Source organism: Gastrolobium bilobum, unplaced genomic scaffold, assembly GCF_033153095.1.
Source record: "Gastrolobium bilobum isolate Gb01-03AN ecotype WA unplaced genomic scaffold, APGP_CSIRO_Gbil_v1 utg66911, whole genome shotgun sequence".
NCBI lineage: Eukaryota > Viridiplantae > Streptophyta > Magnoliopsida > Fabales > Fabaceae > Gastrolobium > Gastrolobium bilobum.
The window spans coordinates 127,373-153,343 of record NW_026897163.1 but is presented as its reverse complement, the minus strand read 5'-3'; the positions used below and the strand labels follow the sequence as shown (position 1 = coordinate 153,343).

Here is a 25,971-nt window from a genome sequence, read left to right as displayed (position 1 = left end):
TTACGAAATATACTAGGTCAGGACTGGCCTGACATAGGCCTAGTCGTAGGCCTCTGTAAGTCGGTCCGGCCTAGTTTCACCCATACTCCCAGCCATGGCAGGCCTAAGGTTGCAGGTGCATCAGGAAATGGGTCAAAGTCGCTACAATATGTAGCTACTTTGGTCCTATGGTTATAATATAAAGCCACTTGCATACCTACCAAAAATTTTCAGTGTTCTCGGTGTTATTTTCATTTGTGATCAGAAAGTTTTCTATTTCTGGTATTATCTTCATTTGTAGTGGTTACATACTAAAATTTTAACTTCTTTCGTGTTATTCCTTTTTCGTCTGGTTTCATATTAGAATTTTTTATTTCTCCCATGTTATATTTCCTTCTACATCCTAAAATTTTCAGTTCTTTCATATTACTTTCCTTTCTTGTTTGGGTATATATTTGAATTTTTCTCCATGTTATGTTCATATCTCTGTTAATTTTTCTCTTAAATATTTGTTTGAAATTTTTCAAAATGAGTGATGAAAATGATTCAATAATTGCTATTGTATATTATAATGGAATGAGATATTTTGGTCCTACTGGTCAAATTTTTGAAGGAGACACAAAAATGTTTGGCATGAGCTGTCGATGAAGTTTTCATGATCTGAAGAAAAATAATATACAAGAAGTTGATATTACAACAAGCCAATCTCTATCTCGGTTGACTGCGAGATGTGCCTCTGGTAAAGAGAGTTGGGTTTCTGTGAAGATTGTTGAGGATGAAGATGTCGCACTAGTAGTAGATGCATTTCAAAATGATCGAGACTCGACATTTATTGAACTGTATGCGAAAGTCGAATAGGGTGGACAGTCTAGTAGTCAACATTCTCTCCTTTTCATTCACTCAATCAACATTAACAGAGAACCGTTGGTGAATTTTGAAGATAGGTATGTGTCACCCCCATCACCCCCACTACCACCAATGTCATTTGAAATGCTTCCTACCCAAGATGAGTATGTTACGACGTGTCATATAGACAGCTCCAACGAAGAGGTGGATGAAGGTTTAGTTCCACATATTGACTCATTCGACACCGACGTCGAGGGCGACTTTGATTCATGTCCGTCTACTGCGATATGTCATTCGATGTGCAATAATAAATAAGCGAACAAATGGCCACCCACCTGCGTTTTTGATCAGCGGTCAGCCGATAAGCAGTAAAGTCCGCATACGGCCTCCAAACAATGTATCTATTGTGCATCACATCAAGGCGATATCGATATCTGACAAGGTTCACGAATCGAAAATTTCTCTAGGTAAGCACATTAAATATGCAAAATAAACCATTAGTATGAGTAAGACATATAAAGACAAAATTTATGAATGTAATCAGTATACCATACATGTGCCTGTATATGGCATCTAAGTCTACCACGTCGGGAGAGGAGGAGAGATCCTCCGCAATCGGGTCCATGCCCACAACTGCACTGACAATACACATCCACCCATAGAAGTGTGAGATATGCCTGTCAATCTAGACAACTCGCGATAAAGGTGCGCTAATACTATAGAACCCCAACTAAAGTTACCCGTCCGCTGAAAATCATCCAAGAATAGTAAAAATCTAGCAGGAACAAAGCTGGAAGCAGCGTCGACGAACAACACGCCACCCAAGATGTGCATAATCAACTAGCGTGTGTATATAATCCGTTGTGGCTCAGTCTCAGCAAAATCTGCATAGTCATTGATTTTCTCGCACAAAAAACCTAGGTTCAACCAACCTCCTTTCAGCTCTCGATCTGTAGATGGCTCAATTCCCAAATATTGATTAATCATCTGGCGCCAATTTTACTTACCACTACGACCGGAGACAACTTCACTATCCATGGGCAAACCCAACTGATGGTGTACGTCCTCTAAGGTGATTGTCATCTCACCCTACGGTAAGTGAAACATATGTCTCAGGCCGCCAACGCTCGATAAGGGCTGCAATAAGCGAATTGTCGATCTGAACTAATAAGACATATGATGTTATCAAATTATTACAGTTAAACCCTATGAACTTTAACAACCGATAAGTGTACACTGACCTCGTGGTTATGCAGCCGCACAACCTCATAGAAGCCAGTCTGTCTCAATTATGGCACGATTTGCTCAAGTATATTATGGGGATCATGTATGCATGCATGTCTAACATTCTTTTTACGACGCTCCACGTCATTCCACATATATGTGGATATGTGTTTCTCCTGCAATGTCAGAAGAGAGCAGTCAACAGGTCCCAAAAAAGTATGGCAACAAGGAGATCTCGAAGAGCCAAGAGGTGTGGGGTCATTACCGCTCGAGGCGGTGAACCAGTCGAAAACTACATCAATCTATTGAAAAAAATAATTAAACATTAATAATACTATTTATAAATTATTTTACATAAAATATATCAACTATCTTAAATTAGAATTAAATAAAATATATACAACATATTTATGATTTTAATTTAAAATATAAAATTATAATATTAAGTATCCTATAATTTACCTAAACTAATTCATATAAGAAAAATAATACATATCAACTAACATATGGTTTAATCCTACACTAAGAGAAAAAAATAAAATATTAAAATATCATTTATCCTACTATTTCAAGTCCGAAATAAATTAGAATTAAATAAAATATATACAACACTAATATTCAATAAAATATTAAAATTCCATTTATCATTTTAATTTCAAATATTAAATATAATATTAAGTATGCATTTTGATCTATAGCACATTTTGTCATACTACTCTAACAACCTTCCAAATTTTGTATAACTATTTCTATAATTCCATTTTGTCAAACAGAATATATGCATTTCTTATTTTTGTATATATATTTCTATTCCACATTTTGTCAAACACAAGATATGCATTTCCTATTTTTGTATAACTATTTCTATTGTACATTTTGTCAGAAACACAAGACATGCATTTCCCATTTTTGTATAACTATTTCTATGGGACATTTTATCAAACACAAGACATGCAGTTCCTATTTTTGTATAACTATTTCTATTGGACATTCTATCAAACACAAGAAATGCATGAAAGAGATTCAACCAAGGCTAATCCAAATCCAGCTTTCAACAACATAATCAGCCAAGGATAGAGCATAACAACCTCCAACATGCATTTGGATTATAATTAACACATATCTAACTATTCCTTTATGTCCGAATAAAATTAAAGAATGAAAGGATTTTTTGGGACTCACAGTTCGGGTATATGGAAGGCCTCTGTGAGCTTCAACTTAGACAACTACTTCGGTTAAGTGGGTTGGTTGAAGATGGTAAATGTGAGATGCTTGCCTTCGGTTGCGGTGGAGGAAGGAGACCAAGATAGCCTGAGTATTTGAGTTGGGGAAGACACTTAAGTCGCTTGCTTTTGTAGCGACTATAGCTACTTTCTACAATTTTTCTGCACCGTCTGCACACTCGCCAGCATGCGTCTGTGTAGAGAGGTAGCTAGTGGCCAATTGGTCCAGTGACAAATACAAAGTTTTCTAGATTGTTTAAGTGGCTACATTACTCAACGACTCTGACCAAATAGCTGACATGTGTTACATGCATACCAAAGTCGTTACACTATATAGCGACTTTGGTCCACTCAGGCTTCCTAGACTTTTCAAGTCACTGAAAATACGTCACATGTTCGTTCATAGTCGCTACATTACTCAACGACTTTAGTGTCATGACAGTTTGAAAAAATATTTGAGATTCGTGGCATTTAGGTATATTTTATGATTAAAGATGGCAGTACGGTCAATGTCTTCAATAAAAATTATGGGAGGAGAAAATGAGTATTTTTTTAATTTAATTTTAAATAAAAAATACTAATTTTAACTAAAATAATCATCATTTAAAAGGACAAATATTTTTTTCTTATTTTATACATTCTTTTATAGTTTATTTATTGTATTAATCTCACTTATTTTTTCTTTTTATCCGTCTCCAAAGTCTTTATCAGGGTTCGAACCCTTACTTTTTGATAATTCCTCTTGAAAATTATATTTACACCTGAGTTAATCCATGAATTATTAGCTAATGACAAGTGAATAAACAAATTTATTGGTGTAATTGTTATTGGAATAGTTTTTTTTTTTGATAACATATTGGAATAGTTTTAAAGGCAACACATTCACACATGGGCCAAAAATTAAGAGCCCTCTCTGTGCACACTATCTCCTAAATTAAATAGATTCCAAGAGCCGTAACTCAAGTGGGTATTATATTTCTTAAAGAACGTTTGATCTCAAAATCACTTTGCTTGCACTCTCAATAGTAAAATTGGACACTTCATTAGTTTCTCACAATTTTGCCATGGTATTTTTTTTATTTTTGTTTTTGGTAAAATAAGGTTAAGGAAGAAATGTAATTATCTAATTTTGAGATTAGAGTATGTTCGGAAGAAAAGCACATGTATAGAATATACAAAAACAAATAAGAAAAGAAGATATATATAAAGACACGAAATTTTCAACGTTAAACCCTCCTTAAATATGAGAAGTAAAAATCAGAGGAAAAGAGTTTGAAGAAAAATATCCACTATGAAAATGGGATTACAAATGGTATTGCTCTATGGTCTAAAACTCAAAGGGTCACTCTCAATTCCTCACCTAATAAAATGATGGGTTACAAATACTCTCTACAAGAGAATCTCTCTCTTAATTACTTGAGAATTTGTCTTGCTTGGTGTTTCAAACCTTCTCTTACTCAGTTCCTTCGATGGCTAAGAGGACTTTCTTCAAGGCTTTAGATTCCTCTCTATTTAGTGAGGATTTCAATTTTCAATGCAACCTTACATTTTTACAATGAACTCTTTTCTTCTTCCTATGTATAGAGACTTGAAAAGTCATTAATCTTTAATTGTCTAATGATATATCTAATTAAGAAGAAATAAATCTTGCAAATCTCCCCCTTTTTGACCTAATTAGAGTGGGTTACCACATTGGTTTCTTCACGGCAATCTTCAAGATTCTTTGTCAGAACAACCTTGATCATCATGTTAGAGTAGTTCAAGTAAGTGTGGACTTTTTCAACCTGTAAATGCTTCTCCTCTATCACATCTCAGAGCTAACGGTAATGAATATCAATATGTTTTGAGCGAGAACAATTGGATGAATTTTTTGCCAAGTGCATTTCACTTTAATTGTCACATTTCAAAATTACTTTTTTTCCTTATGACCTAAACCTAGCAAGAAGTTTTTCATCCTCGATATTTTTTACATGCTTCTGTTGCTGCAATGTACTCAGTCTAGGTGGTAAACATGAAAACAGTATTCATAGCTTAGACTACCAATGTGTAGCTCCTCCAGCAAAACTAGTTGTCACATTTCACTTTAAGTATTGCGACGTTGATTTTCTTTGGTTTGTATCAACACCTAAGTCGGCATCTGAGTATGCTCCAAACTTGGATTTTTTTTTCCTAAAACACAAACACTTTTTAACTGTACCTCGAAGATATTTAAGTACCCATTTAACAACGACTCAATATTCCTTTCCAGGTTTTGATAGAAATCGACTTACAAGACTGACATTGCTTGTCGGACCTAGTTCAAATCATTGTATACATGGGGCTACCAACTTCTGATGAATATGACACTTTCATCATATCTTCTTTCTCTTCACCACTTGTTGAACTTTGCTTATTACTTAATTTGAAATATGCAGCAAGTGGGGTGTTAATTGGCTTGGCCTTGTGCTTATTAGATGATAAACTCATAGTTTATCATATTTTATTGGGCTAAAAACACATTAATTAACTCTCAAATCTAGCTTAAAGCATAAAAACTTAAGAGTTAATTTGTAAAAAGGCTTTAAACGTATTCCTATGACATATCTGATTAAGTTTTGCTATTTTTGTACGATGATTGAGTTGAATTGGAGGAAAGATTAATCTAGAAGGAATTAGAGCGAGCACAAAAAGAGCAAAAAGTCTTTGCCAGAGCGCCCTAAAAGCGCGCTCAAGTGCGTTACTTGACACTATAAAGAGTACAAAGTTCCTACCTGAGCATGCTAAAGCACGTTCCAACACTTTTTATTGTGCCCCAATACGTATTCAGCTGTTGGAAGAGGGCTAGGTGAACTAGGAAGAGTGCTTCACCAACTATCGCACTAGGTGAGCTTTATTACAAGGCATCTTCTTTTGGATCGCGAATTTTAGCTTAGTCCATAGTTCATGAGCATTGGTATATGTTAACACATGCTCAAACAAGCTTTTATCGATGTATTTATGAATCATTGTGGTCGTTTTACAATTCAAGGGTTTTATTCTTTATCGCTCTCTCCTTCTGACTTCTCTGTGTCGACTCATATAGATCCTTGCAGTAAAGATGATCATCATGAATTTTTAGTTGGAGTAATTCTCTCTAGTGAATTTGAACACGTCACCATCTTGACTAATGGTAGCCTCCATCTTAATTCTCACAATGCCTTTGATCTAAGAGGTTTGATATCATTGTTGTAGAAAAGCACGCATATAGAATATGTGATAGCAAAAAAGAAAATAAAGAAGAGAAGATATAGAGACATGTGGAACACTACCTCAATGTGAGACTAGATGTCCAAGAAAAATGTCTACTATGAAAATGAGATTATCAAGGGTATTTCTCTCTGGTATAAAACTAAGAGATTTACTCTCATTTCCTCACACAATAGAATGATGAATTACAAATCGTCTCTCTTTAAGAGAATCTCTCTTTCAATTGCTTGGTGTTTCGAACATTTTCTTCCTTCGACTTTTTTTTATGCTCTAGATTCTTCTCCATTTAATCAGAATTCCAATGCAACCTTTTATTTGTTTTTCTCCAGGAAGTCTTTTCTTCTTCCCATGCATGGAGACTTGAAAAGTCATTAACCTTTAATTGTGCAATAATACATTTAATTAAAGAGAAATAACTCTATCAGTATGATACTGAGTATCATCAATATGTATTTATAGTGATGCTAATAAAATTTGCAGCCAACAGAAAATTACTGGTATGTGACTGTAAGTCAAACCTAAGCCTTACAAAGTGCAATGCTACGATCCTTTGTCCTTTGAAAAATCTAAGATAGCCCACATGCATTGTGTCAGATGCAATATTTAAAAAATGGGACTTAACTATTATATTGTTCAGTTCGGCCCTGGTCGAATCATCAAATTAATCGTTTAAGGACCATAACTCTTGTTAGTTCGATCTCACGTTCAAATTTCAAAATCTCACATTCATTGATTAGATGCAGCAAATTTTCGGAGATCCTTTATTCCAGATTTGCCAAATCATCTGAAGTTGTTAATAAATTTATTTGTATCTTCGAATTTTTTCTCTCCTTGAAAAACAAACTCATTCCTGCTAACAATAAAAGACTATTCTTCTAATAAAAAAGAAAAAATAAAAGACCATTCTTAATTCTCTTAAAAGAATTTCCCATTCCTAAGTAACATTGGAAACGATACTGTCGATTTATGAGCAAAATATATTAATCATTTTCCCCGTGGAATGGATTTAAGAATGAAAAATCACCATAAATCTAAGTGAATTAAAGTTTTCCTGCTCAAATCAAAATTCAAACCCACCATTGATAAAGAACCAACCGGACTACGATCGATACAGTTCTGATAATTGCACCACTGAACTATATAGGTAAACCTTTATAAGTTCCTTTGTGGCAAATGATACTTCTGTACTGGACATTCTTTTATAAATTGGATCATTCTTCTAATTTATCACTGTCCAACTATTACAATCAAAGTAGTTAGGACATTGAACAATTAAGATATCATGAAAGCATTATTTGACTAAGGAAGATGAAGGAAATATTCCGTGGTATAAACCTCACAAAATTGAACATCTAAAATCAAGCCAAGAGACAATGTCATCATGTACAGCAAATATTCTGTCATCAGGTTCCCCTTCCAAAATGCAGTGGTAACCACCTTCATAGATCTTTAGGGTCTTATCCTTGCTAGATGCTTTTTCATAAAGAAATTGGCTCACTAATGGATCTGTCACCTTATCTGCTGCTCCATGCAGAATCAATAATGGCGCTGAAACCTGCAATCACTCACTCCACCCACAAAAGATTATTTAATGTTTTTTTGTTGATATGACAATGATTGCATGCAAAAAAAGAGAGAGAAATAACCCTAGCATAAATCCAAATTACATTCTGGAAAATAACAAACAACAAAAAGAAAGTAAAAAAAAAAAAGGAAAATGAGAAAGAGAGAAAAAGAAAAAACCAACCTCCTGTACTCGTGACTCTATTTCTTTAGTGGTCCTTAAAAGTTCCATGCCAGTTTTCAATCGTGGTTGATCATCATAACAAATCACATTGTAAACAGCCTAAAAAGAAAAACACTTGGAATAAAAATGTTTGTCTGCAGAATAATTAAATAACATTTTAATTTTTGGTTTATTTCGATTCCATTCAATAGAACACCCGAAGAAAGAAGTGGGATTGGGGGGTAGGTGGGTTAGGGTGGTGGTGGAGACAGTGACAACATATGCAAATTCCATTATTAATTTCCATAGCATGGCTAATCATTAATAGATGTTGCAAGGCATGGTTGAGAAAAGTATCAAGTAGGGATACACTGACAAATTACGTATCTAAGATTTCGGACAAAATAGCTATCTACACTGTTCATTTTTTATGCAAGAAATCAAATGAAAATATTAAACATAAATGTGCAACAAACTTGATGGTAGAAGCTACTATGTTTTAGTTCATGTTGGAGTTCATCGATACTTGTAGACAGTCAAATAAGGTGCGTGACTGGAAAGAAGTAGAAGTTTCCTATCATATGGAAATGAACAGAAGAGGATTATATATATGGTTTGTTCCTTGAATCATGAAACATAAGGTATCAAGTTAAGTTGGTGATCCTAATGCATATGAATAAACATACACGCTCAAGGAATCCCCAACTACTAACAGCATAACTGGCTAATATGTGGCCATTCCACCATGTAGATAATATGGATCTGTTAGCAAGTGAAGCATAAATGAAGAGCATGGCTTTAAATTAGGGCCTGCATTTTACATGGTATCAAAGCTTCAGTGACCACAAGGGCACGAGTTCAATCCTTACCGCCTCACACTTTCTAGTGGAATCAAATAAAAAAACACAAGGTAAATCAAAAATTGAACCTGTGTAATATTCGCGCTTCAAGTTCAAAGGACTCTTGCGTGAGGGGTTGTGTTAGAAAATAATATAAACTATTAAAAAAGGCCCTCACCCAACAGCTTAAGCTTTTGGGTTGAAATGGTTCTTTACAATTTCAGTAAATGCGATTATGACCATCATCACAACTGCAATTTAAAACCATGGTGACGAGTGACAACATTCTAAACAATTATGTAATGCAAGACATTTTGTTAAAAGAAGTATGTTATGGATGAGCAATGGTTATTAATTTCATTCTATAAGCATCCAAGAATTAATGTTTGCAGAGTTACCAACCAATTTTCTTTTGCTTGGTTCTCTGAAGGCCAGCTCAGCTAGATCTTGCTGTGGGAAGAGTTTTGCTTTTGGCATCACTTTAGACAGAAGAGTTAATACCTTCAAAACTGCATCTGATGGTAACACGTCATCTGCAATCTTACCAGTAACACAACATCAGCAAATCATGCCTCATCTGATAGTTAAACTAATACAGCCCCAATTTATGAAAACTAATTCCAAATGGAATACCATTTCTCATTCAACTTAAAATAATTTATTTTATGAACATATCACATTACCATGACATTTATTGATTGCAGCTCTTTTATATTGTTAGTAAGAAGAATTGCTTTATATGGATTAACAAGCCATGCCTGTTTGAAGTGGCATAAATGGTACTAAAGGAATGTCCAAAAACACCAAAAAAGTCCAAAGGGCTTTGATAGTTTAATCCTCAAAATAATCCCCAACTTCAAGATGGGTATCCCAAACATTACATGGCTGTGCCCGGTAGATGTTGAAATCAGATCATTCTTAATGCATCCTTTCCATTTCCATTTTAATCAAGACAACTCAAAGTAAGTCGCATGATGACCCTGAATAAAGGAATCAGTCAAATATGGCCAATCATTACCAGTTAGGGCTAAAAGACTTGGTCTACGAAAACCTCCCATATTATTGATAACTATAACAATAAATGTAAGGATCCAACATAGTTGACCTCTTTCTTTCTTGTTTGTGCTTTCTAAGGAATAAGGTAGCATCCAACAAGGTTTAATACCCTCCCAGATTACAGTGCTGAAGGAATTCCCTATGCACCACTTCTCACATGATGGATAGTTCCACATTCTTAAAGATTAGTCTGGGTCTCTTAGACTCTTACCATGCGGTTTTGGATGAAGTCCACTATAGACATTTATAAGGTGTATATTGATTCTTCCAATTCATTGAAAATGTTAGATACCATTTCTTTCTACTTTTCCTAGAGAGTTCAGCCTCCTGCAAATCACTGATTTTCTTATATCACAATTAAGTTTACATCATGCATGACTGGTTTCTAGTTCAATTGTTATTTCATTACAGCAGGCAAAAGCTTTCTGTCACAGAATGTTTATCCTCTAACTAATTCCCAGTAAGACTCTTCAATCTAGTCATAAAATCAAGCAAAATCCAGAAAAGCAGGAGATTTTCCCAAAATTGATGCTGTGATTTTTCTTTATTATTTGTATAAATTTATGCCATAAATTTCAAATATATACTCAATAAGAACATCCAATAAAATAAGTGCAAGCTGGTAAAACTACACAATTGAGTCAAAAATGAAGTAATAACAATAAATACCAAATTTGGATTTCAAACAACATAAGGATTAGGAAAATAGACTCTCAAATAAGGTCCACTCATGAGTGGATACTAAACTTCTATGAAAGATTGCATTTTTTTTTTGTATTTCACCAGAGACATTGCGGATAGCATTATGGTTTAGTAGTCCCTCAAAGAATATGATTGGAGAGAGACATTACAGTTTTGAAATTAATTGTGGTTTTCGTTTTTTCCTTGCCAATGCAAGCAAACAGAGCTCAAGTTGTATCAATATTTAATATAGTAAAACCAATATACACTTTGAGGGTAGACTTCCTTTATAACTAGTAACAATTCAGTTATCATAGAGTTTGAGCTGAATCAGGACGTTGAAAATTACGATAATGAAATTGAGGAACATCAATTGCAATACAGAGGAATGAGCTTACTTTACACATAGGTGCTACAAGTATCACTCCATCCCAATTATGTGGCTCCTTCAAATGAACTTTAAGAGTAACTGCTCCACCCATTGATTGCCCCAATATAAATCGAGGTAACTCTCTCAGATCAGGCCTTGCTGTCAATTGGAATTCAAAGCATAATCAACCACACTAAGTGTTTTCAGATGAAAAATATTGCAATAATGAACAATAAGACACCATGGATACTGAAAAGTGAAAAAACACACCTTTAACTTTTGTATAATGCTCTATAACATCATCAACTAGATAATCAAAGTTTGGTATATAACCATGTAATCCTTCTGAAAGACCAAAACCTGGATAGTCCATAGAAAAAACGCCATACCCAGATGCAGCAATTCTCCTGGCTATACCTGAATAAAAATTTGAATCCACCCCAAATAATACACGATGAATCTCTAGCTTACTTAGAAACATACAGCACAACATATACTTCTCAGAGCAACTTCTTGTAATGACAAAATGACAAACCTTCAAAGAAGAAGGTGCAAGTATCACCATATCCATGACAGAAACAAACGGAAGCCTTGATTGGAATGCCAGGCTTTGGCATCCAGCTTTTGCAGAAAATTTCCAATCCCCTCGAGTTCCTTTCATACCACTACTTAACTACAAAGTTAATAACTTTTTCCAACAAGGTAACAAACTAATCATAGGAAAAAACCTCACAACATCATCAACATACTCCTATAATTTTTGAAAATAATCAGGTAAAGCAGAAAATCTTACTTCTTCAGTTCTGATCCCAGCAGGAGCATTCTAGCACGAGAGATTGAAACATCAGTCAGTCACTGATTCTTGAACAAAGCCCAAGACACATACAGCAAAGGAAAATCAAAGTAAAAAAATAAAATAAAAAATAAAACTCCAAATATTGAAACTACAGCAATTGAAGTCTTCCATTAATCATGATACTACACTGACCTTGAACAAGCAATGATCCAGCTGCTGCTGCACCTCAGCGAAAGCTGCACGGACCGTTCTTCGAGAGTAAGCAAAGTCAAGGTTATAAGAAGCTATGGCGTTCAACTCCTCGCTCACACCTTCAATGGGTGTCTTTCTCTTTGCTGTAACTGTGAGTGTAGTGGTCTTGGGTTTGGTTTTGAACTTGGTTGAAGAGGGTAGTTGATGCTTGAAAGGGTGCTTGATGGGAGAAAAGGGTATGTGTGGAAAGGGTGAGAGGTTCTGTGATCGGAATCCAAATGCCACAGATAGCTCCATGTTGGGATGTGTGCGATCACACATAAACCACTATCCCATTAAAGGGTGTGTGTTTGTTTTTCCTTGTGATTGAAGTTGCGGGATCTTAATCCCAATACAGCTTAAGTACCCAATATTCGTAGATCACAGTCCATATACATATTGACTGTGCAAAGACACATACGTTCACTTTTCTCACGAGACCTGGGGTCGGTGGACCATGTCTGCTGCACGTGTCTAACGTGCGCCTCCCCAATCATCAATGTTAAGTAAATTTTTTTTCTTTTGCTGGAATCATAGTCAATGTCATGCGTGTTCATATTTTGGATTGGGATGCGTTTACTATGATCAGGCCATTTTTCTATGGGGTGTAAATTTGGACTTTTGATCAATGGGTTTTTTTCATTTTTAATGTATCAATTTGTTATTTAATTTTTGGTATTTATCAATGAGTCATTTAGTGCAGTGGGGGCTCAGCCGTACTGAGTGCTACAATCTCTTTCTTGCGGCACTTACATATTTTTTTCTTCTTCAAGGTGAGTGATGCGACCCACCCCTTTAGCACTTATATGATTATGACAAGTGGCACAATTTTGTTAGTTCTGTTATCGTAAAATTTCGAAAAGTCATAACTTTTGATTCGGGTATACAAATCAGATGATTTTTTTTATTTTACATAATTTATCTAGATCTACGCAATGACATCTCATTTGAAATATTTTATCTCACGCAAACATAATTCAAATTTTAACATGGTACCACAAACATAGCTTCAGAGACATCAAGCATGGCCAATATGTTATCGTCTATCCTGCTTTGTTCCTTCTTTCCTTATTAATAGGGTTCTCCATTTTTGCTCCCACTTTTTCTTCGTTTTCTTTTCTTCATAAAAATAAATTTTGAAATTAATTATCGTCTCGCACAGGTTCTACTGCAACTCTAACAGACAGAAATTCAATTAATTAAAATCTCAACAAAACTGATTTGAAAATCGAGGAAACCAAACAAATCAAGGGTTTCTACCTCTTGCCGCCAAAATTTGAATTTAAAAGCTTTTGTGATTGTGGAATAATTGTTGCAAATTTGAATTATGTTTATGGAAGATAAAATATAACAACTGAGGTGTCATTGCGTAGATCTCGAAAAGTTATGTAAAAAAAAAAAAAAATCATCTGATTTGGATAACCGAGTCAAAAGTTATAAATTTATGAAATTTTACGCTAGCGGGACTAATGAGATTGTGCAACATGACATAATCGTGTGAGTGCCAGAAGGGACACTCACATAAAGAAAAGGAAAAAAAAAAACGTGTGAGTGTCACGGGGTAGAGGTCGCGGCACTTAGTGCCGTTGGGCCCCTCCCACAACACTAAAGACCTCCATTGATAAATATCGAAAATCAAATACCATATAGGAAAATTAAAGGGGTAAAAATCTCATTTGGGGTCAAAAAGCCTGTAAATTTGGCTGATTGGATATTGTGTTCAGCTGTTAAATTCTTTTATCATTTTATCTTTCTTTTTTAAATTATGTATCAATTTTATCTTCTTTAAAATTATATATTAATATGCCCTGTTTGACCAGTCGTTGACCGATAATTACTCGAGTAAAGGGGCTGGTTACTGGAGTAACTGATCTAGTTACTCGAGTAATTGTCGATTAGAGACTTAGGGCTTTGCTTACGTTTTTTTCCTCTACGATTTTTATTACAACTTCTCACTCTTTTTCATTTTCCTTTCGACCTAACAATTTAACTCTCATCCCATCATCCCAAACCTTTACCTTTATCAAATCATTGTCATTATCCTTAGTTCTTCGATTTTTTGTGCAAAAATCTAAACCATCTCCAAACCCTAATTCGTGGCAAAGATGAGCTTAAGTTCTCAAACATATGTTGCATTGTCTACCACAATGGTAGGCACTTTAAAGGTCTCAATGGTCTAATTTTTTAAGGTAAATGAAAAATAATGCAAATCAAACGCGATACTATATACAACAATCTCAAGAAGAGAAATCAACAAAATTAGGGCTCCAAGGCAATCAATGTGTTTCTCGATTAATAGCTAGCATAAACTAACCTAAAGGAAGAAGACTAATTATGTCAGTTCATGGAATGCCTCTCCATAGCAGGTGACTTAGAGGGACACCTATCAACCATGAGAAATCAACCAATAACAAGGGAAAGATGCAAAAACAAACAAGATTGAGTAAAAAAAATTGAATAAAAAATCAAAAAGCAAAATAAAACAAAGGCTGAAGTTAGGGTTTTAGATTTAGGCATTTCGCCCAAATACCCACTGAAATCAGCCCCAATGTTGAACTAAAATCAGAAATTAATGATGAAGAACACAATTTGGTGATATTCCATACATTTGGAGACGAAAATTCCATTTTGAGTGGGAGAGGAAAGGAGGTGTGATGGTTTTGGAGAAGTAGGATTCAAGTTACAAGGGTTTTAAAATAAAGGAAAAGATATTGTAACAACCAATTAGGGTAACTATCAATGTTATTACCAATCAATTTCATCGTTAGATCGATTATATTGATCCAACGGTTATATTTATTTCCATCTTTTTATGGATATAATTCCTCATATTTAATATGAAAGCATTAAATATGGAAAATCATAACCATATAAATGTGGAAATAAATATAAAATATTAAATATGGAGAATCATAATCATACAAAGATAAAAATAAATATAATCGTTGGATCAACATAATCAATTTAACGATGAAATGAAATTAATTGGTAGTAACATTAATAGTAACATTAATTAGTTGTTACAATATCTTTCCCTTTAAAATAAGAGGAGAGATATTCTAACTACCAAAATTTTTCACTACCAACTTACTACTATCTAATCACCATTAGATTAACATTTTCTCTCTCTTCAAAAACTTTTTAACATTCTCTCTTTGATCCAATGGTAATGTAATGGGTAATAAGTTAGTAGTAAGAATATTTGGTAGTTAGAATATCCTCACTCTTAAAATAAAACCCCTCTTTTCGATACTTATTTCAGAAAGTGGGTCATTTATTAAAGTAAGAGAACCTCGTACTTGAATAACTCATTTACTCAACAGTCAACTGGTCAAACAATGATATATTAATATAGGGAAAAAATGTCTATCATTTTAAAGGAGGTAAAGTTATATCATTTTAAGAGAGAGAAAGAGATAGATAAAGGAGGAGAGAGAGTTGACAAAAAAAATAAAGATGTGGGTCTAACCTCTTGTAAGAGTGAAAGAATATAAGTTGTGTCATTTAAAAAGATAAACATTTTTTCCATTAATATATAGTTTTAAGAGGGGGAGGGGGATTGGTAATTTTAAAAACATAAGGCCACAACGGTATACCAACTCACATACTGCATTTACATTTTTTTTGACTCAGGAGCATCTCATCTTATCATTTAAGTATGGGGTTTGACTTTCTCATATTGCATAAGAATTGAATTTTCATGTTGTGACTCAACTAGTGGTGGACCTCATATTTATTAAAAAAAAAAAACTTTGCACGCAAATCGAAGGATCACAACATGAAAATTGAATTCTCATGCAACATGAGAAAATATTTTCCCTTTTAAGTATAGTTATAGAGTAGTTTTATTAAAATAGAAATATGACTCTTCTCAACGAGGCTAAAAAGGGTTAAAAAATTTTTGACCATAATCCTAAAAATTCTTTCCAATATATATTTATTTTTAATTTAAGTGAATGAAATATAAACCGGAGCACTGAAAATTTATCTTAAGATTCAAACTAATGTCTTACTAACAGCTGGAATAAACAAAATATAAATTTAGATATTAACATATATGAAAGTTTAAAAGTCACTACGATGATCCCGTGACGAGAAGTTTGAGTAGTTTGTAAGTATTAGGTTATCTGTTCAATTCTCATTATTATATTCAAAAAAAAAAATTAAAAGTATAAATTTAAAATTGAAAGATATTTTAAAATTTGTATTATGAAATAAGTTATATCAGTATAAAAATATTATTATATTATACAAAAATATTAGTTTAAGTAAAAAAATTATAATTTATCACAAATTTTGAAAAAATATATATTTTAAAGTATTATGTAATATGATGCAAGGTCAAGTCAATAAAAACTATGATCTAAATCAAACTAAAAATAGGGTTTTAAGTGTTTCATATAATATAAGATAATTTTATCTTCTACGCACACATAAAAATATGTGGGGCTCATGGGGATCATATGAGGAGAAAAAAAGAAAGAAAGAAAGAAAAAAGACTAAACCTATATATTTTTATATATGTGTAAAAAATAAAATATATGAAACTTTAAACCCCTAAAATATTATGAAATTAATTTTTGATACCTGAATTAATCTGGATTTAGCTTTAGGCATAATCAGGTTATCGAGTCAGTCAAGATCTTAAACCACTCTTGTAAAACCTGGCCGGGTCAACCCGGAACCCGACGAACCGATCATCAGACCGATTCGGGTCAAACATTTGACCGATCATGCATCGATCCGATCAAAACCGGTGACCCGATGATCCGGTGATCCGGTCAGGCCATGCATTTAAAAAAAATAAAAAAACCAAAAAATCAAAACTGTTTCATCTTATAAAAAAAATGTAGAACTCATTTTAAAAACTTTTTGTGATTTTATTTGCTAGTATATTCTTCTATAATGACCTCAAATTCTAGTTTCCAATACTGAAGCAATTTGAGGAACAGTAAATTAGAGGATGTGACATATGACATTTTAATGTAGTTAAATTTGAAAAATATGAGTTCAATGTCATTGAGAGGAGGTATGTTTATGGATATTCTGAGTTGCAATTTAAATTAACATAGTAATAACGTGCATTTTTATTTATTTATTCTTCATATTTTTGTGCTTATTTAGTGAACTTTGTTTAATTCATTTTAGATATGAAGAATATAATTGAATTGATATGTTCATATATATATATATATATATATATATATATATATATATATATATATATATATTTAAGTCAACCGATCCGATCAATGATACACCGATCCAACTAATAACCCAGTACCCCGACCGAGTCAATACTTGAGTCGGGTTTAACAAGAGTGTCTTAAATTATAATGGTAAGTCGAAGTTCTTGCTTCTGTTGGGAGTGAATCACTTCTGTGGTACAATTATAATTTCATGCAAATTATCTTAACTTCTCGTCACAAACCCAGTTTTTTCTTGAGATATTCTTCAACACGGCACGTCGCTTAATGAAATTTCTAACTAAGGCTGCAATTTAAAGGGGTACACATGCAAGGCCAAGAGCGAAATGAAAGCAGACGAAGTTTCATTTCCACTTATGTGTCTCTCTCTGTTTAGGAAGTCTAAATCAAAGAAAGCCTAACTTGTTAGGTGAGGGGGAATTTCAAGTTTTCAATCAATTGTCAAAAATGTATATTATGAAAAAAAATAATCAATTTACCGAAAAAAGGACTTTGGAATCGGTGTGGGAATGCATCAAGAGAAGACCTTACAATCACCGAAAAAACAAAATGAAAAAAATTGTGATATCATGTTTTAAATATGGAAATTGACTAAACGACAATGCTTTTTTGATTTGCAGTAGATTGGTTCAATCAATGCATCAGTCGAAGGAGAACTTTTTAAAATTCCAAAGTTAAATTCTCATTAAATTATTGTGATCATCATGTTTTTAACGTTACATTTATTAGTTGACAAATACACGTGCAATTGATGGCGAATGGATGCACTCTTCATACTTATATGATAAAGCAGCTTTATGTGGAAAGTGCGAGCTTGCTCGAGCAATTACAAATTTACAATAACAGTTTTATTTTTGACTTTTTTTTTTTTGGTAAGCTATTTTGACTTTTTTTTATTACAATGTATGCATCCCCATTTTTTTTTTTTTTATCTGGAGATTAAAGGAAAGTACATTTTTTTTCTTTTTAATCCAAAGGCTATAATATATAATTGAGTAAATATCTATTCAAACATGTGCTTACCAAGTGCCATCAAATACAAAAGAGAGGTAATCCATAAAAAAAAAAGATAAATTGAATTTTTTTTATTATGTTCTTTGAAATTTTCGTTGAAGTTATTATTGAAAGAAGTGGTGATTACTAAATAAACAAAAACCAGTACACACCTAAATGACAGAAATTAATATTTCAGCGAACAATAAAGTAATAAAAGTAAAAGGGCGAACAAAAAGGGAGTGCAATCGAGATTTATAGTAGTATGGTTGCGCGTAGGGCTGAAAGTGGGCTGGGTTGGGCCGAGTTTTGTCCTGTAAAGCTCAAGTCTATGTCAAAAATTTTTAATTTGGCCCGGCCCGATAGCACAGTATGAGTCTAACTGTTAGCCTGTCTTGGCCCATTTATAAAAAAATAAATAGCCCGGCCCGACCCGTTGACCTTTTAATTTTTAACTTCCAAGCAGACCATGAATCAATTCCACAAAATACTCAAATTCTAGTGTGAAGAGAAAATCCTGTTTAAGGCATGAGAATTTTTGCTTTTATTGGATTTAAAAGAAGGTTGTAAAGAAACTTTAAACTGCAATACATAAAAAAATAATTTAAAGAAAAGTTCTTTAAAAGTAGTAGTCAATGTTAGCAGGTACCCCTGTTGATAAAAAGATAATCAATATGAAGTGATTTTGCCTACCAACCTATGGAGCAGCATCAAACACATGGAAAGACCATCGTGAACACGGAAAGACCACCTGAAAAAAGAATAATATATACAACATTGCTAATGTACAATCTAAGACTTTAAGACAAATAAACTGAGGTAGAATTTCTAACCTGATCCAATGTTGAAATGGCAGGAGAAAGACCACCATGAACACTGAAAATCCTGTTTTCAATTAAGGCGGACAAGCTGCAGTGTGTTTTTTCACATACGAAAGCCATTAGTGAAAGATGCGAGTTATAAAAAGTAAATATGTAAATGCAGTTAAGCAATTTGATATATAAACTGTTTCCCATTAAATCCTAAAAAAAATTATTCTTGCTATTTTTATATATTTATTAGACAAGGCTACGAAAATAATCAGTTTACAGTTTTTGGAATCACCCACCCAAACCCCTTTCCCTCTTAAAATACACAGAAAAGCTACAAAAGCATCCTTCTAGTTTTAACCCAGTTCAAGTCCCCAACCCAAACCCTTTTCCCTCTTAAAATAGAAAAAATATATACAATATTGCTAATGTCAGAGGAAGCAAGGACTGGGTATCACGATTCTGCAAAAGAAGAAAAACAAATAAACAAATAAATAGACAAGAAAATCATCAATTTCATCTTAATTTCTCAAACCACTTGCAATTATAAGAAGAGAAAACCAAAACCCTAAACCCTAGAGTCTAGTTAGTGTTGCTGCTACGAAGATAGAAAACTGGAGAAAGTAGGGAAAACGAAAAGGAAAATGGAGTATAAGAAAGAGACGGACCTTCGAAGATAGGAAGATTCAAGGTGAGGGAGAGAGCTGCACTAACAATTGGAGAAGAATCCTTCTTCAGTTCTCTTTAAGTCTTCACTCTTCACTCAAGGAAACACGGAACTAACGGAAGTATAATGGGACTCTCGTAGGGCGTAGGCTGTGCTAAAAAATTATGAAGGTGAATAATTGGGCCAGCCTTGGAGGCTCATGGGCCAGGCTTAATAATTAACATTCCGGCCCAATTATGTAATCAAACTTTTACATCAGCCCAAGCCCAACCTGCCAATTAAAAAGGCCGAGCCAGGCCAGGCCACTAATGGGCCGGACTGTAGGCCCCTGTGGGCCGGCCCGGCCCGGCCCAGTTTCACCCCTACGTTGCGCCTTGTAATTTATGTATCGAAAATTATTCTTATTGGAAAAAAAAATTCTCTTGTAAAAAAAATAATTATGTATTAAAGATAGTACATAGTTATAACATTAAAGCTGCTTTTTTTCTTTTTTCTCGGATATTATCGACTGACGTGATGGTGAGAGAAAAAATAATTTTATCATTATAATTATATATTACCTTTAGTACATAATTATTATTTTTTTGCAGGAGATAATTTTTTTCTACCAACATGAGAAGAATGCAACCCTTTATGTATGGTCCTTAAGCTATTTGCAAGATATAATCTCAAGGCTTTTTTTTGGATCAATAATCTCAAGGCTTTAATTAAGTGTATGCATCCTTTAGAATTTTTTAGCACTCCGATTCATCTTCACGATACTTTATCCAAATCAAGCCTTTCCTCTAGATTTTTCATCCTAATTATTTTTTAGTGGGTAAATCAATGGTGACAAGGAAAAAGAGAAAAAGAAATTGTGATAGGAAGTTACAAGTCACATCAACATTGATTTGTTTATTAATATTTAAGATCTTTCATATGACATGATCATGATAAATAACACATCATTCCCAATCCTTTTGAATAGAACATTTAATGTCTGTTTGATGGGTCTTTTTTCAGCTTCCCCTCTCTTAAAAATGAAAGTTTAGCCAAATATTTTTATAAAATCTTTCATCATAAAAAAAAAACCAGAAGCTCACTGGAGGGGTTTTTTTAAGATACAAGTTAACTTTTTCGGAGTCCTCGTATTTATATTTCAGCTATGTCATTGTCGCAATCGGATCGTGAATTGACAGCGAAAAATTGAAAATTAAAAATAATTAAGTCGCCACCAAGGTTTATTTAGGAAAACATTGAAGAAAATCCTTTTGTTAAATAAATCTGGTCTTTTAAACAAAAACGGATTCGGGGGTCGATTACGAGTAGAAAAAGTGTTAATACCCTCCATCATCTGTTTTAAAAAATGGTTACCTTAAATTAGTTGTACTAATTATTAATAATATTTTAAATATTTGTTTAACCCCAAAAAATTAAATAAAATTGATTATTCAAAAATAAATCTAAATTTTGAAAATTAGCTTTTAGGTTTGACGGGAAAGGTCTCGCTCCGACGTATCCCTCGGTGCAATAGGGAACTTAAAACTATGTCGTTTTATAGAAAATATTATATGTTGGTTAGTTTTAATTTTTGAAAGAAATTTTATGTCCTTTTTTAAAAAAAAAAAGAAAAAGAAATCCATCATTGCTCAGAATTTAAAGTAGCAAACTTACTCGTAAACTCTTAGGAAGCTTATAACACTTGAGGATGGTGAATTATTCAATCAACATTGTAAATCACTACTAGGATAGTTTTGAGTAAATCTATCAAATAGATAATTCTGACTTTTGAAATTCAAGGAAAATTAATTTTGTTTAGAAAATGAATCCACACTGTGTAATATTCAAATAATAATAATAATGTTTACCAAAAATTAATAATAATAATAATAATAATGGTATAAACAATTAATAAAATAATAATAAAAGATAATATATATATATTTATAAATAAGTAATGATGTAAGATGTAAACTTATAAGATAAGTAATGGTCTTAGACTTATAAAATAAGTAATGATGTAAGATTTTAAACTAGTAAGTTAAGTAATAATGTAAGATTTTTAACTTGTAAGATAAGTGATGATGTAAGTTTAAGATATTTTTAGAAAAAAGAAAAGGAAGAGACTAACGTTGGCTATATATAAGGTACCTTCTCCCCCATTTTGATTGTCACATAGGAACTATAAGAAATAAAGAGAGAAAAGGAAAGAAAAGAAAAGAGGAAAATAAAGAGAAAGAAGAAGAAGGTGGGAGAAATAAAAGAGGAAGGTAATCTTGAGAAATAAAACCTTCTCTCATTTTTTTTTTTCATTTTAATATTTGTAATGATGTTGTTACTCTGCCAAGCTTCTTTCTTAAATTTTTTTCTGCTTGACTTTATTTCTACCTTTAGCTTGATTATTATTTAGTTCTAAAATTTTATTTCTTTTCAAGTTGATATCATACTGATGAATTGTTTGGTACCAAATAAATACTAAACTAATGTGTAATTTTTAATTGTATAATGATGTTGTGAACTAACCCACAAAGTTTGGGTTCAGATGGTTATAGGGTAAGTGACGCCTTATCATAGCTTGAGCTCCGCCATACAGAACTTTTCACATGCAGAGACCCACAAAATTGGAATTTAATTAGCTTCAGTTAAATATTACACAAAGTATTATTTATTATTTTTCTGACATTATTTCTTTTTGTAAAATTATCTGAGAGAATGATATTTTTTTTTATTACGGCTGGAATGGTTATAGTTAGAAAACCTCAATATTACTAAGATTTTTCTCACGTGTGTTTATTTTTGTGCTAACCTTTTGAGAAAGAAAGCTAGCTTAGTATGAATATCCTGGCAGAAAGTTGGAGCATAATGATACTCGATTATGAGGACCGTACAAAATTCAAAAAAATTATGTATACCAGTTTAGTTAAAATTTCTACTTGATGTAAAATAATTTAGAGACAAGAAGTCGATGTATTTGACTTACTCATATGTATAATTAAATTTTAAGTATATTTTATCATATGCTATCCTTTATATTTGTTGCATAAATTTAAAGGGTATTTCTTTTGTAGTCGTTGCGTTATATTTAAAATTTAAAAATTAATGTGATATCCTTTATGCTAGTTAGTTATAGGGAATGTTACATTTTATAGTATCAGAGCAACGATTCAGGTAAATAAAAAGCTTAAACTATTAATAAGTAACATAGTTATTTTGTGTCTTGTCATTGATCATGCATATTTTAAATTATTTTGTAATGAACCTCATCAACTCACTACCATTAAATAATATAAACAATATATGTAGATCTAAGGCAGATTCAAGGCAAAAATCTTCAACTTCTGAACCAAAACTTAATCCAGTAACTAATGCTTTTACCCGGGTAGCGGAAGCTCTTAAAGAAATACAGTAACTAATCAGCAAATTATCCAAGAGCTGAGGGAAGACCGTGCAACTAGAACCATACCCATAACTCTGAAAGTGAAAATGGACCTAGAGCTGCAAATACTCATGGAGGACCAAATTCTGATTATAAAGGACTAACTGAATTCCATAAACATAAATCTTCAACTTTTCGTAGAGATTATAAACCTGAGACAGTTGTGGAATGGATAAAAGAACTTGAGAAAGTATTCTTGGTAATGGATTGTCCTAATATCCATCGTGTAAACTTTGCCACATATATGTTGATTGAAAAAGCAGAACATCGGGAGACAAATACCAAAAGATATTTTCAAAGCCAATGAACGGAGATTACTTGGACAATATTTAAATATGCCTTTTTGGAAAAATATTTTCCACAAAGTGAAAGAAACATGAAAGAAATAGAATTCCTTGAACTAAAACAAGGAAATATGACTATTGGGGGATTTGTGGCAAAATTTAAAAAACTATCCAAATATTCTAATTATGTATAGAACCAACGTAATGAAGAGTGGTTGACAACTAAATTTGAATCTGGATTAAAATCTGAACTTAAAAGTATGATAAAGGATATCAAATCAGAAATTTTTCATCATTAATAAACAGGTGTAGAGACATTGAAGCAAGTATGAAGGAAAATAAGAAGGTGAGAGAGAAAGACAAAGCTTCAAATCGAAGAAGGAACGATGACAACAACAAAGGAAGGTTTCCACGGGCACAAAACTCGGGAAACAACTTTGCTAACAATGGAGGAAGGAAGAATGCAAGCAGATGAATCATCAGGTAATTTCAAAATGCAAGAAGAATCATGCCAGAGAGTGCCTAGCGGGAAGAGGTGTATGCTTTAAGTGTGAAAAGCCTAGACATATGTTGAGGCAGTGCCCTCATAATCAAGGTCAGAATTCATCTAACCAACTTGCAGCAAGAGGAAGAGTTTCACTCTTAGTGGCCAGGAAGAGGCTCAAGCTTCAAACTTGGTTTAAGGTATGGGCTCAATACAATATTCTCTTATAAGTGTACTTTTTGACTCTAGGGCTACCCATTCTTTCATCTCTCTATCTTCTGCTCAAAAATTAAAATTACCAATTTCTACTTTACCTTCTTATCTTGAAATCTTTCTTCCTATTAAAGAAAAGATAACCACATTTCAAGCCTGTAGAAAATGTCATCTTCAATTCGAAGGGAAATTATTTGAGGTAGATTTAGTTTGTCTTCCTATGATTGATATAGATGTGATTCTTGGCATGAATTGATTGTCTGCTAATTGTGTGGTCATTGATTGTCATAATAAGAATATAATTTTCATAAAAGAGTCAGAACTTCCCAATGAATCTATATTTTTGTCAACTTCCCAACTTAGGAAGAGTTTGTTAAAGGGAGCACAAAGATATGTCCTCTTTGATCTTTTAGAAGCAAATGTTAAACTTGATGCAACTAATATTCCTATTGTCTCTGAATACTCGGAATTTTTTTTGGATAAAATTCTAAGTTTACCCCCAAACAGAGAAATTAAATTCTCCATTGACCTGATACCTGGACTAGGTCTAATTTCCATTGTGCCTTATAAGATGTCACCCGCAGAGCTTGTTGAACTAAAGAAACAATTAGAATAATTTCTATCAAAGCAGTTCATCAGACCAAGTGTGTCACCTTGGGGAGCACTACTTCTCTTTATTAAAAAAAATGGATGGAAGTATGAGGTTGTGTGTGGATTATAGGCAACTGAACAAATTCACCACAACAAATAAATATCCTTTGCCTAAGATAGATGACCTTTTAGATCAGTTGAAAGGAGCCACAATGTTTTCTAAAATAGATTTAAGGTCAGGATGTCATCAAATCAGAATTAAGACTGAAGATATTCCAAAGACAACCTTTAGAACTAGGTATGGACACTGCGAGTATCTAGTGATGCCTTTTGGGTTGACAAATACTCCAATATTATTTATGGTTTATAGAAATAGGATTTTAGGCCTTAACTAGATCAATTTATGGTGGTTTTATTGATGATATTTTAATATACTCAAGGAATAAAGAAGAATATAAGGAGCATCTGAGGATAGTTTTACAAATTTTAAAAGATAAGCAATTGTATGCTAAACTTTCAAAATATGAATTCTGGATGGAAGAAGTTAAATTCTTTGGGCATGTTATATCAAAAGAAAGAGTGTCAGTTGACCTAGTGAGATTGAGATTGTAATGTACTGGGAAAGACCTAAGACAATTACTGAGATTAGGAGTTTCTTAGGATTGACATGATATTATAGAATATTTATTAGGAAATGTTCACAACTAGTATTACCTTGAACTAGGTTGAATAGGAAGAGAATACCTTCTGAGTGGACACAAGTGTGTGAGGATTGTTTTCAAGATTTGAAGAATAAATTAACATCTGCACCAACTTTAACAATCCCTGAACCATTAGGAAAATTTGAAGTTTACCGTGATGCGTCTATAAAGGGATTAGGATGTGTCTTAATGTAAGAAAGAAAAGTTATAGTTTATGCATAAAGACAATTGAGACTTTATGAGGAAAGTTATTCCACCCATGATTTAGAATTGACTGCAGAGAATTTTGCACTTAAAATTTGGAGACATTACTTGTATGAGGTCAAATTTGAGATTTTTAGTAATCGTAAAAGTCTAAAATATTTATTTGATAAAAAAGAATTAAATATGAGGCAAAGGAGATGGATGAAA

General features: G+C 33.0%; 1 protein-coding gene and 1 long non-coding RNA gene across 4 annotated transcripts; both read right to left on the bottom strand.

The window, feature by feature from the left end:
- Positions 1-650: 650 nt before the first annotated feature.
- On the bottom strand, positions 651-3,512 carry LOC133304629 (uncharacterized). 3 transcript variants are annotated; one of them, XR_009750643.1, is made up of 5 exons: positions 3,232-3,512; positions 2,315-2,351; positions 2,067-2,225; positions 1,380-1,962; positions 651-1,259 (listed from the first exon to the last, which is right to left on the bottom strand). It is a non-coding gene; the product is annotated as an uncharacterized LOC133304629 (long non-coding RNA). The 3 variants fall into 3 exon arrangements; XR_009750642.1 differs by having other exon boundaries at positions 1,380-1,984; positions 2,067-2,351; XR_009750641.1 differs by having other exon boundaries at positions 2,067-2,351.
- Positions 3,513-7,703: 4,191 nt separating this feature from the next.
- Positions 7,704-12,514, bottom strand: LOC133304623 (caffeoylshikimate esterase-like). The gene is made up of 8 exons (XM_061504666.1): positions 12,158-12,514; positions 11,963-11,992; positions 11,705-11,834; positions 11,440-11,586; positions 11,198-11,328; positions 9,465-9,602; positions 8,245-8,343; positions 7,704-8,052 (listed from the first exon to the last, which is right to left on the bottom strand). The coding sequence occupies exons 1-8, from the start codon at positions 12,476-12,478 to the stop codon at positions 7,834-7,836; spliced, it is 1,215 nt and encodes a 404-aa protein (XP_061360650.1). The 5' UTR covers positions 12,479-12,514; the 3' UTR covers positions 7,704-7,833.
- Between the last annotated feature and the right edge of the window lie 13,457 nt (positions 12,515-25,971).